This window comes from Somniosus microcephalus, unplaced genomic scaffold (genome assembly GCF_052327205.1).
Source record: "Somniosus microcephalus isolate GS21.2 unplaced genomic scaffold, FLI_Smic_1.0 unresolved_chr1, whole genome shotgun sequence".
NCBI lineage: Eukaryota > Metazoa > Chordata > Chondrichthyes > Squaliformes > Somniosidae > Somniosus > Somniosus microcephalus.
In genome coordinates this window covers 26486718-26499925 of record NW_028225179.1, presented here as the reverse complement: position 1 = coordinate 26499925, position 13208 = coordinate 26486718, and the positions used below count along the sequence as shown (strand labels likewise).

At 49.0% G+C, this 13208-nt stretch overlaps 1 protein-coding gene across 1 annotated transcript; it reads right to left on the bottom strand.

Annotated features, from left to right (window-relative positions):
* Positions 1–219: 219 nt before the first annotated feature.
* LOC147094410 (uncharacterized) lies at positions 220–11545 on the bottom strand. Its single transcript, XM_085973923.1, has 2 exons — positions 11135–11545; positions 220–2577 (listed from the first exon to the last, which is right to left on the bottom strand). Exon 2 carries the CDS (start codon positions 2313–2315, stop codon positions 1107–1109), a length of 1209 nt encoding a protein of 402 aa, XP_085830049.1. The 5' UTR covers positions 2316–2577; positions 11135–11545; the 3' UTR covers positions 220–1106.
* Between the last annotated feature and the right edge of the window lie 1663 nt (positions 11546–13208).

Genomic DNA, 13208 nt, shown 5'->3' with positions numbered 1-13208 from the left:
TTTACATCCAGCCCAGTTATTGGGGGCTCTTAACATTAATAAGCCTTAGTTGCCTGAATTAATATGGTTCAGTCCTGGGTGTGTTTAAAGGCATCGGAAACAGTGGAATCGACCCACCGCAGTCACACTGTGGACACTCTGGTGTGTCAGTGGGTGGGATACACCAGGGAATCCCTTTCCACACACTGAGATTGACTCCAATGATCGGGAGTCCTGGGGTTTCGAATACCAGATAATGAAGCTCACAAGGACACAAATTGTCTCTCCAGACTTTATTAAGAGCGCTGCATAACACAGATCGGGTGATAATTCCCTCAATCTGGAGAATAGATGTACAGTGGATTCGCGCGCAACCTTCTCGAGTCTGTTCCAACTGACAACGGCTTAAGTGGCCTGTTCTTATACACAAGCTTGGTTACCGCTCAGGACATGGGATTGTTTGGACCCGTCTGTTAACCGCCTCCTGAACTCCCGCTAATTCAGGGAATTTCGTCCATCTGTGACCAGACTATAACCACAAGCCCGTCTGGTTATCACACCTACATGGTCCGTGAGGTTATTCAGATTCACACCCAGACGTTGTGCCTTCACTTGTCTGGCACTTCATCCCATAACACGGGTACAGGGGCTCAGTAATGTTTCATTCATCAGAAAAAGACAATGTACAACATACTGGTCAGCTTAACAGAATCTCATCATATTTATGGGGCTATAAATATAAAAGTCACTAATAAATCGAGGAGGGAATTCAGGAGAAACTTTTTTATCCAGAGAATGGTGAGAATGGGGAACTCGCTACCACAATGAGTAGTTGAAGTGAACAACATAGATGCATTTATGGGGAAGCCACACAAGGGAGAAAGTAATGGGAGGAGATGTTGATCGGGTTAATTGAAGTAGGGTGGGTGTGGGGCATAAACACTGGCATGGACCAGTTGGTCTGAATGGCCTGTTTCTGTGCTGTACATTCTATGTAACACCATGAACAGTCAAACAAAGGGAAACATCAGCACAACAGTCTTAAAGATTAAACAGCAGTCCAAGAATTTATAAAACATTCATCCATTCCAGGTTCATGTCACCCCAGCTTTCTACAGGGCCCTGTGCTACAGAACAGTGTGAGCTTGCTGGTGTCTCACCAGGCTTGATGACCGAGTGAATCCCTTCCCACACACAGAGCAGGTAAATGGCCTCTCCTCAGTGTGAACTTGCTGGTGTCCATTCAGAGTACCAGAGCTTCTAAAGCTCATCCCACAGACAGAACATGTAAATGGTCTCTGACCGGAGTGAACTCGCTGGTGTGTCAGCAGACTTGAGGACCGAGTGAATCCCTTCCCACACACAGAGCAGGTGAACGGCCTCTCCTCAGTGTGAACTCGCTGGTGTCCATTCAGATTACCGGAGGTTTTAAAGCTCATCCCACAGACAGAACATGTAAACGGTCTCTCATCAGTGTGAACTCGCTGGTGTCGCTTCAGATCCCCAAAGATTTTAAAGCTCTTCCCACAGTCGGAACATTTAAATAGTCTCTCATCAGTGTGAACTTGCTGATGTCTCAGCAGGCTGAATGAATAAGGGAATCCCTTCCCACACACGGAGCAGGTGAACGGTCTCTCATCAGTGTGAACTCGCTGGTGTCCCTTCAGATCCCCAAAGCTTTTAAAGCTCTTCCCACAGTCAGAACATTTAAATGGTCTCTCATCAGTGTGAACTTGCTGGTGTGTCAGTAGGTGACATGGCTGAGTGAATCCCTTCCCACACACGGAGCAGGTGAACGGTCTCTCCCCAGTGTGAGCTCGCTGATGTCTCAGTAGGTGGAACGTCTGAGTGAATCCCTTCCCACACACAGAGCAGGTGAATGGCCTCTTTCCTGCTCCCTCCAGCTGGTGGCCCTTCAGCTCCTGGGACATTTTAATGTTTTCCCCACAGTCAGAATGTTTCACCAGCATCTCCCCAGTGTGAACTCGCTGGTGTGCCAGCAGATTCAAGGACTGAGTGAATCTCTTCCCACACACTGAGCAGGTGAACAGAATCTCTCTTGCCCTCTCCAGCTGGTGTCTCTTCAGATCCTGGGTCCTTTTAAATCTCTTCCCACAGTCAGAACATTTAATCGACCTCTCATCACTATGAACAAGCTGGTGTCTCAGGAGGGTGGCAGAATGAGAGAATCGCTTCAAAAACACGGAGCAGGTCAACGGTCTCTCATCGGTGTGGACAAGCTGGTGTCTCAGCAGCACGGAGGGTGCAATTAATCCCTGCCCACACATGGAGCGGGTTAAAGGTCTCTCCCTAGTGTGATCTTGCTGGTGTGCCATCGGAGCGGATGACTGAGTGAATCCCTTCCCACACACGGGGCCGGTGTACAGGCTCTCCTCAGTGTGTAGCCACTGGTGTCGCTTCAGGTACTTGTAGATTTTGAAGCTCTTCCCACACTCAGAACATTTAAAAGGTCTCTCATCGTTGTGAACTCTCTGGTGTGCCAGCAGATTGGAGGAGCGACTGAATCAGGTCCTGAGAATCGAGCGACTGTGTCAGATCGTGACGTGATGTTTGGTTTGAGCTTCCTGTCTGTAAATGCTCCACTTCTAAAACCCTGTAAAAGGAGTGTAGAAAGGGGTAAGAGGGAGAATGTTGCCTTATGTTCCCCTTTCCCAGCCCAGGGGCAGTGAAGCTGATTTTCAGGCCCCAGCTGCTGCACAAGTTGGTTAGCCTACCATCAGTAGTAAGGAAAATGCTAGAGTTTATTATAAAGGATGTGATAACAGGACACTTAGAAAATATAAACCGGATTAGACAAAGTCAACACAGATTTATGAAAGGGAAATAGTGTTTGACAAACCTACTGGAGCCTTTTGAGGATGTAACTGGTAGAATAGATAAGGGAGAACTGGATGTGGTGTATTTGGATTTTCAGAAGGCCTTTGATAAAGTCCCACATAAGAGGTTAGTGTGCAAAATTAAGGCAATGGGATTGGGTGTAATATACTGGCATGGATTGAAAATTGGTTGACAGACAGGAAACAGAGAGTAGGAATAAATGGGTCTTTTTCAGGGTGGCAGGCGGTGACTAGTGGGGTACCGCAGGGATCAGTGCTTGGGCCCCAGCTATTCACAATATATATCAATGATTTGGATGAGGGAACCAAATGTAATATTTCCAAGTTTGCTGATGACACGAAACTAGGTGGGATTGTGAGATGTGAGGAGGATGCAAAGAGGCTTCAAGGCGATTTAGACAAGTTGAGTGAGCGGGCAAATACATGGCAGATGCAGTATAACATGGATAAATGTGAAGTTATCCACTTTAGTAGGAAAAACAAAAAGGCAGAGTATTATTTAAATGGTGATAGATTGGGAAATGTTGATGTACAAAGGGACCTGGGTGTCCTTGTACACCAGTCACTGAAAGCAAACATGCAGGTGCAGCAAGCAGTTAGGAAGGCAAATGGTATGTTGGCCTTCATTGCAAGAGGATTTGAGTACAGGAGCAAGGATGTCTTACTACTGTTATACAGGGTCTTGGTGAGACCACACCTAGAGTACTGTGTGCAGTTTTGGTCTCCTTACCTAAGAAAGGATATACTTGCCATAGAGGGAGTGCAGCGAAGGTTCACCAGACTGATTCCTGGGATGGCAGGACTGTCGTATGAGGAGAGATTGGGGCTACTAGGCTTGTATTCACTAGAGTTTAGAAGAATGAGAGGGGATCTCATTGAAACGTATGAAATTCTGACAGGGCTAGACAGACTGGATGCAGGGAGGATGTTTCCCCTGGCTGAGGGTTCACAGTCTCAGGATACGGGGTAGGACATTTAGGACTGAGATGAGGAGAAATTTCTTCACTCAAGAGGGTGGGGAACCTGTGGAATTCTCTACCACAGAAGGCCGTGGAGGCCAAGTCACTGAATATATTTAAGAAGGAGATAGATAAGTTTCTAGACACAAAAGGCATCAAGGGGTATGGGGAGAGAGCAGGAATATGGTATTGAGACAGAGGATCAGCCATGATCTTATTGAATGGCGGAGCAGGCTCGAAGGGCCGAATGGCCGACTCCTGCTCGTATTTTTCGACGTTTCTATGAAAGGATCAACAGTCCGAGGGCTCCTCAGGCACCGAATGGAGCGACTTCACTCGGGCGGAGCCGGAGAGCGCCTCAGGGGCACGTGACCGCGGGCAGGATTGACGTGTCCGCCGACCAATAGGGAACGAGATTGCGGGAGCAGTGGGCGGGTGACACGCGTGCTGGGACCTCGTGACGTCAACACCACTTGGTTGACTGACGGTCTGTGCTGACCCTTGACCTCCCTTTCCCCCGCTCCCCAGGATAGGTTGCACATTCCAGCTGCACACTGTAGGGGTGCTCAGCTGATCCCGGCCTGGGATGCAGTTGGGGAGACTGTAGTTAGCCTCAGTGCCCTGGGCTCCTGCTACCGATCACTGTCCAGTCACCCCTCAGCAGCAAAGGCTGAGTCTGCAAAGGGGGCTTGATTTTGTCTGTGATGCCCCCCAAGGTTGAATAGGCGGCCAACAATCACTGCAACCAGTGACTGTGGAACTGTATCCCAGTGCCTACCTGCCCTTTACAATCGAGGGGGTGAAACTTGAATGACAGTTAATAAAACTAAAAATCACAATTTATCTTGCGCCTGTAACTGAGTCAAATGTTCCAAGGCGCTTCACAGGAGTGTTAGTAAACACAATCTGACCCCGAGACAAGGCCCTTCACAGGAGTGTTAGCAAACACAATCTGACCCCGAGACAAGGCCCTTCACAGGAGTGTTAGTAAACACAATCTGACCCCGAGACAAGGCCCTTCACAGGAGTGTTAGCAAACACAATCTGACCCCGAGACATATCAGGAGATATTCGGCAAATCACCAAAAGCTTGGTCAGAGAAATCGGCTTGAAGGAGCGTCTTTAAGCAGGAAAGAGAGGCGGAGAGGTTTAGGGAGGGAAATCCAGAGCTTAAGACCGAGGCAACAGAAGGCACGGCCACCAATGGTGGAGTGATTAAAATCAGGGATGCACAAGAGGCCAGAATTGGAAGAGCACAGATATCTCGGATGGTTGTGGGGCTGGAGGAGATTACAGAGATAGGGAGGGGTGAAGCCATGGCAGGGGGGGGGATTTGAACACAAGGATGAGAATTTTGAAATCGAGGCGTTGCTTAACTGGGAGCCAATGTAGGTCAGCGAGCACAGGTGTGATGGGTGAACGGGACTTGGTGCCAGTTAGGACACGGGCAGCGAGCACAGGGGTGATGGGCGAACGGGACTTGGTGCCAGTTAGGACACGGGCAGCAGAGTTTTGGATGACCTCAAGTTTACGTAGGGTAGAACGTGGGAGGCCAGCCAGGAGTGTGTTGAAATAGTCAAGTGTAGAGGTAACTTAAGAAATAAGAGCAGGAGTGGGCCATACGGCCCCTCGAGCCTGCTTCGCCATTCAATAAGATCATGGCTGATCATCGACCTCAACTCCACTTTCCCGCCCGATCTCCATATCCCTTGATTCCCCTAGAGTCCAACAATCTATCGATCTCAGCCTTGAATATACTCAATGACTCAGCATTCACAGCCCTCTGGGGCAGAGAATTCAAAAGATTCACAACCCTCTGAGTGAAGAAATTCCTCCTCATCTCAGTCCTAAATGGCTGACCCCCCATACCCTGAGACTATGCCCCCTAGTTCTAGACACTCCAGCCAGGGGAAACAACCTCTCAGCATCTACTTCAGAATCTTGTATATTTCAATGAGATCACCTCTCATTCTTCTAAACTCCAGAGAGTATCGGCCCGTTCTACACAATCTCTCATCATAGGACAGCCCTCTCATCCCAGGAATCAATCTAGTGAACCTTCGTTGCACCGCCTCCAAGGCAAGTATATCCTTCCTTAGATAAGGAGACCAAAACTGTGCACAGTACTCCAGGTGTGGTCTCACCAAGGCCCTGTATAACTGTAGTAAGACATCCTTGCTCCTGTACTCAAATCCTCTTGTAGCCAGAGAGGATTGGAAAATGATGGTCAGAGCCTCTGCTATTTCCTCTCTTGCTTCGCTTAACAGCCTGGGATACATTTCATCCGGACCTGGGGATTTATCCACTTTCAAAGATGCTAAATCCCTTACTATTTCCTCTCTATGATTACTTCACCTAATATTTCACACTCCTCCTCCCTGATTGCGATGTCTGCATCGTCCCTCTCTTTTGTGAAAACAGACGCAAAGTGTTCATTTCGGACCATACCCATGTCTTCCGCCTCCACACATAGATTACCTTCATGGTCTCTAATCGGCCCTACTCTTTCTTTAGTTATCCTCTTGCTCTGAATGTATTTATAAAACATCTTTGGGTTTTCCTTGATCTTACCTGCCGATATTTTTTCATGCTCTCTCTTTGCTTTCCTAACTTCCTTTTTAATTTCCCCCCTGCCCTTTCTCTACTCCTCTGGGGATTCTGGGGGATTGAGCCCTCAGGGACTGTCAGAAGCCTCCCTTTTGTTCTTTATCCTACCCTGTGTGCCCCTTGACATCTAGGGGGCTCTAGACTTGTTGGTCCCACCCTTTTTCTTTAAGGGAACATCCTTTCGCTGAGCCCTCACTAGCTCCTCCCACTGCTCTGACACGGATTTACCTTCAAGTAGCTGCTTCCAGTCCACTTTGGCTAAATCACATCTCAGCTTAGTGAAATTGGCTTTTCCCCAATTGAGAGCTTTTATTCCTGGTCTATCTGTGTCCTTTTCCAGAACTACCCTAAATCTAACTGAATTATGATCACTACCCCCACAATGCTCTCCCACTGATACCCCTTCCACCTGCCCGGCTAAGGTTAAGGGGAGATCTGATAGAGGGGTTCAAAACCATGAAGGGTTTGGATAGAGTAAATAAGGAGAAACTGTTTCCAGTGGCAGGAGGGTCGGTAACCAGAGGACACAGATTTCAGGCAAAAGAACCAGAGGCGACATGAGGAAACAGATTTTAAACACAGCCAGTTATGATCTGGAATGCGCTGCCTGGAAGGGCGGTGGAAGCAGATTCAACAGTAACTTTCAAAAAAGTGGGTAAATACTTGAAGGGGAAACATTTACAGGGCGAGGGGGAAAGAGCAGGGGGGAGTGGGACTAATTGGAGTGCTCGACCAAAGAGCCAGCACAGGCACGGTGGGCCAAATGGCCTCCTTCTGTGCTGTTTCATTCGATGGTTCCGTCCCCATAACGAGACCTTCTCAGCCCCGGTGTCCTCCTGGTGAATCTACCCTGCACCCCCTCCGAGGCCAGTGTGTCCCTTTCTGAGGTGCGGTGCCTGAAACTGAAGGCAGTCCTCCAGATGGGGCCTGAGCAAGGCTCTGGACAGCTGAGGCATGGCTGTGGATATCTGGAGTTGTGGTGTAGACAGTCCGACCTTGTCAAGTTAAGTGGGTGGCGATCAGGAGCAGGTGCCCTTTCCTCCCAGGGTGCTGTCACACTAAATTCGGGCTCATGGGGTTGGGGGTAATATTAGCATGGATTGAGGATTGGTTAACGGTCAGAAAACAGAGAGTAGGAATAAACGGCTCATTTTCGGGCTGGCAGGCTGTAACTAGTGGGGTCCCGCAAGGATCAGTGCTGGGGCCTCGGCTATTCACAATCTCCATCAATGACTTAGATGAGGGGACCGAGTGCAATGTGTCCAAGTTTGCTGACGATACGAAGCTAGGTGGGAAAATAAGTTGTGAGGAGGACACAAAGAGGCTGCAAAGGGATATCGACAGGTTAAGTGAATGGGCAAGAACCTGGCAGATGGAATATAATGTGGAGAAGTGTGAAGTTATCCGCTTTGAACATAAGAAATAGGAGCAGGAATAGGCCACTTGGCCCCTCGAGCCTGCTCCGCCATTCAATAAGATCATGGCTGATTTTGGGCTCAAAGCCACTTCCCCGCCCGCTCCCCATAACCCTTCACTCCCTTATCTTGCCAAAATCTGTCTATCTCCACCTTAAATGTATTTAATGACCCAGCCTCCACAGCTCTCTGGGGCAGAGAATTCCACAGATTTACGACCCTCTGAAAGAAGAAATTCCTCCTCATCTCAGTTCTAAAAGGGCGACCCTTTATTCTGAAACTATGCCCCTGAGTTCTAGATTTCCCCACGAGGGGAAACATCCTCTCTGCATCTACCTTGTCGAGCCCCCTCAGTATCTTATATGTTTCAATAAGATCACCTCTCATTCTTCTAAATTCCAATGTATAGGCCCAGCCTGCTCAACCTTTCCTCATAAGTCAATCCCCTCATCTCTGGAATTAATCTAGTGAATCGTCTCTAAACTGCCTCCAATGCAAGTATATCCTTCCTTAAATAAGGAGACCAAAACTGTACGCAGTACTCCAGGTGTGGTCTCACCAAGACCCTGTACAGTTGTAGCCGGATTTCCCTGCTTTTATACTCCAACCCTCTTTGGTAGGAAAAATAGAAAAGCAGAGTATTTTTTAAATGGTGAGAGATTGGGAAATGTTGGTGTTCAGAGGGACCTGGGTGTCCTTGTACACGAGGCACTGAAAGTTAACAGGCAGGTGCAGCAAGCAATTAGGAAAGCAAATGGTACGTTAGTCTTTATTACAAAAGGATTGGAGTATAAGAGTAAAGAAGACATCTTACTGCAATTATATAGGGACTTGGTGAGACCACACCTGGAGTATTGGTACAGTTTTGGTCACCTTATCTAAGGAACGATATACTTGCCTTAGAGGGAGTGCATACAGTTTTGGTGTCCATACTTAAGAAAAGACATACTTGCTCTCGAGTCAGTACAAAGAAGGTTCACTCGGTTAATCCCGGGGATGAGGGGATGGACATATGAGGAGAGGTTGAGTAGATTGGGACTCTACTCATTGGCTCAGAAGAATGAGAGGCGATCTTATTGAAACATATAAGATTGTGAAGGGGTTGGATCGGGTGGATGCGGGGAGGATGTTCCCGATGATGGGTGAAACTAGAACTAGGGGGCATAGTCTTAGAATAAGGGGCTGCTCTTTCAAAACTGAGATGAGGAGGAACTACTTCACTCAGAGGGTGGTAGGTCCATGGAATATGCTGCCCCAAAAAGCTGTAGAAGCTACATCATTACATAAATTTAAAACAGAAATAGACAGTTTCCTAGAAGTAAAGGGAATTAAGGGTTACGGGGAGCGGGCAGGAATTTGGACATGAGTCTAGGTTCGGATCGGACATGGCCCTGTGGGTAGCGGAGCGGAACCAGGGGCCGTGTAGCCTGATCCTGCTCCTATTTCATGTGTCTAATTCTGTTAGATTCAGGAGATGGTTCTGTGATAGTAGATTGGCGGTTAGGATCAGATCAGCCATGATCTTATTAAATGGCGGAGCAGGCTCGAGGGGCCGATTGGCCTACTCCTGCTCCTATTTCTTATGTTCTTATTAAAGGTTCACCAGACTGATTCCTGGGATGGAGGGAGATTGTCCTATGAGGAGAGATTGAGGAGACTGGGTCTATATTCCCTACAATTTTGAAGAATGAGAGGTGATGTCATTGAAACATCTAAAATTCTTACAGGGCTTGACAGGGTAGATGCTGGGAGACTGTTTCCCCTGGCTGGAGAGTCTAGAACCAGGGGTCACAGTCTCTGAATAAGGGGTTGGCCATTTAGGACTGAGATGAGGAGACATTTCTTCACTCAGAGGGTGGTGAATCTTTGGAAATCTCTGCCCCAGAGGGCTGTGGAGGCTCAGTCATTGAGTAAAATCAAGGCTGACATCAATAGATTTTTGGACTCATGGGAAATCAAGGGATATGGGGATCAGGCGGGAAGGTGGGGATGAGGTAGAAGATCAGCCATGATCTTATTGAATGGCCAACTCCTGCTCCTATTTCGGATGTTCTTAAGAAAGCTGTTTGCTATAACCTGCTGCACCACAACAAATACACAGAGGATTTCAGTTACGTGGAGAGACTGGAGAAGCTGGGATTGTTCTCCTTGGAGCAGAGAAGGCGCAGCGGAGATTTAATATAGGTGCTCAAAACATGAAGGGTTTTGATAGAGTAAATAGGAGCATGGGAACAGGAGGAGGCCATTCAGCCCCTCCAGTCTGTTCCGCCATTCAATGAGATCATGGCCGATCTGTGTCTTAACTCCACCCACCTGCCTTGGCTCCATATCCCTTTGATCCCTTGTCTGGCAAAAATCTATCGCTCTGGGATTTTAAATGATTAATTGAGCTGGCATCGACTGCTTTCAGTGGGAGAGGGTTCCACACTTCTACCACCCTTTGTGTGAAGAAGTGTTTCCCAACTTCTCTCCTGAATGGCCTGGCTCTGATTTTAAGGTGATGTCCCCTTGTCCTCGACTCCCCCACCGCCGGAAAAAGTTTCTCTCTCTCTACTCTACCAATTCCTTTCAAAATCCTAAAATCCTCAATCACTCCTTAACCTTCTAGATTCCAGGGAACACAAGCCTAGTTTATGTAATCTCTCCTAATAATCTAACCCTTGGAGCCCGGGTTAACATTCTGGTCAAGCTGTGCTGCACTCCTTCCAAGGCCGGTATATCCTTTCTGACGTGCGGTGCCCAGAACTGTACACAGTGCTCCAGGGAGTTAATATGCGTAGGTCCATGAAGGTGGCGGGACATATTGAGAGAGTGGTTAACAAAGCATATGGGATCTTGGGCTTCATAAATAGAGTAAAAAAGTAGAGAAGTTATGCTGAACCTCAAAAAATTAGAGGGAACACTGGTCCTAATACCGACACCTGGGGAACATCACTGTATACCTCCCTCCAGTCTGAAAAGAAACCGTTCACCACTACTCTCTGCTTTCTGTCCCTTGGCAGAAAATTGGGAGAGGGCGAGAGCAAACAGCACCTGATTTCTCGCCAAACACTCACAGGAGCAGGGGATTTGCCCTACTTTAAATGTCAGTCTCTTACATATACATTATTATAAAAAGGGAGATGCTGTCCCTTTAAAATCAGTAATCCCTGGGACGCGGTCCTTTTAATGAAAATCATATAGAAAGAGAGAGTGCCTGTCCCTTTAACCCCCACCACTCCCATATTTCTCTCAAAGTGCTTGAAATTAATAATAAAAAATGCTGAAAATTAATATTAAGAAAATGAATTCAGGAAGAAGAAATATTTTTACTCACAAGTATTTGTTCCACAGGGTTTGTTATTTCCTCACTTTAAAAGCGAACTTCTTTTCTTTAATAAAAAGTATCTTCTGTAAAATAAAATTAGTTTGAGCTGTAAAATGGGAAAGGAACATTAAAAATAAACTTTCCCAGGCTCACAGATCCTGACCAGGCTCCTTTACAAAATGGCGGCGGGCCGATCCCAAGTCCCGCCTCCTCCTTCGCCGCGATTGGTTGGAGGACCAAAGCACCTCGGTCGGTCCTCCAGGCTCCGCCTCCCCTCGCTCATTGGTGGAGAGCTCAGTGTCAGTCGGTGCACGCCGGCGACGTCGTGACGTTGTAGGGTGGGCGGTTGGAGCAGGCGGCAAATTAAATTCATTTAAATTAAATCTCCCGTCAGCCTCCTCTGTCCCACTCAGCCGGCGCAAGTCCCGCCCCTCGGGCTCCCGGACTGGTTGGAGGACCCGCCGCCGGCTCGCTCCTCCAGCCCCGCCCCTCGGGCTCCCCGATTGGCTGGAGGACCCGCCGCCGGCTTGCTCCTCCAGTCCCGCCCCGCTCGCTCCCTATTGGTCGAAATCTCCCGTCAATCAGGCCCTGGGCCCGGGTCCTATCTTCTATGTTCTTTCAGTGATGACTTTTATAAACTGGTTTTGCAGGAAATTAGAAGACGAGGGGAGAGATTTGAAGACATTCGGTCCCTTTGTGACTCTAAAGTGGCAGCTGACACCCCGCCTGCACCCCATGGCTCCGCCCTCCTCTCCTCCACAGGCGCCCGGCCCGCACCGCGCATGCTCAGCACTCACCCTGGGCCCCTGTCAATCATCCTCCCCCTCTGAACAGGCCACGCCCCCTCCCTCTACTCCGCATGCGCCGCCGGGCCCCGCTCCCAAAGTCCAGCCGCTACCGCGCCTGCGCAGGGCCTCGCATTCTGGGGAAGGCCCGAGCAACCGCGAGAGTCCGGATCAGCGGCGGAAAGTGAGTTTTATCAGGGTTTTTTTTTTATAGCGGAGAGAAGCGCAGGCGGGGAGATAAATAAACAGAAAATAGAAACCGCACCGTCCCAGTGCCCAGCCGGACCCGAGCGGAGTCGATTGAGCGGCCGCAGCCCCTTGTCTTCTGCAGGGAGCCGGACTGGGGGACGTGATCAAATCCACGGCGGTGACTGACAGGAGCTCCGACCAATAGGGAGAGAGCGGGCTGAGCTCGAAGGAATGAGGTGGCGGCGGGTCCTCCAACCAATCGGGGTGCCCGAGGGGCGGGACTTCCGCCGCCCGCTTCTCAGACAAGTGGAATGCAGCAGAGGGCGCTCTTCTGAGTTTGGGGCTCAGGCCTGTTACTGGAGCAGTGCAGAGTGAACTTTACTCTGCACTGGGCTTTACTCCCTCAGCACTGCACTGGAGGGGCATCACAGAGTATTAGACTCCAGTCTCTGGAGTGGGACTTCAACCCACAACCTTCTGACTCAGAGGAGAGAGTGCTGCTGCATGAGCCACGGCTGACACTCTGTATCTAGCCCATGCTGTACCTGCCTTGGGAGTGTTTGATGGGACAGTGTAGAGGGAGCATTACTCTGTATCTAACCCGTGCTGTACCTGCCCTGGGGGTGTTTGATGGGACACTGTAGCGTGAGCTTCACTCTGTATCTAACCCGTGCTGTACCTGCTCTGGGAGTGTTTGATGGGACAGTGTAGAGGGAGATTTACTCTGTATGTAACCCGTGCTGTACCTGCCCTGGGAGTGTTTGATGGGACATTGTAGAGGGAGCTTTACTCTGTATCTAACCCATGCTGTACCTGCCCTGGGGGTGTTTGATGGGACAGTGTAGAAGGAGCTTTACTCTGTATCTAACCCGTGCTGCACCTGCCCTGGGAGTGTTTGATGGGACATTGTACAGGGAGATTTACTCTGTATCTAACCCGTGCTGTACCTGCCCTGGGAGTGTTTGATGGGACAGTGTAGAGGGAGCTTTACTCTGTATCTAACCCATGCTGTACCTGCCCTGGGAGTGTTTGATGGGACAGTGTAGAGGGAGCTTTACTCTGTATCTAACCCATGCTGTACCTGCCCTGGGAGTGTTTGATGGGACAGT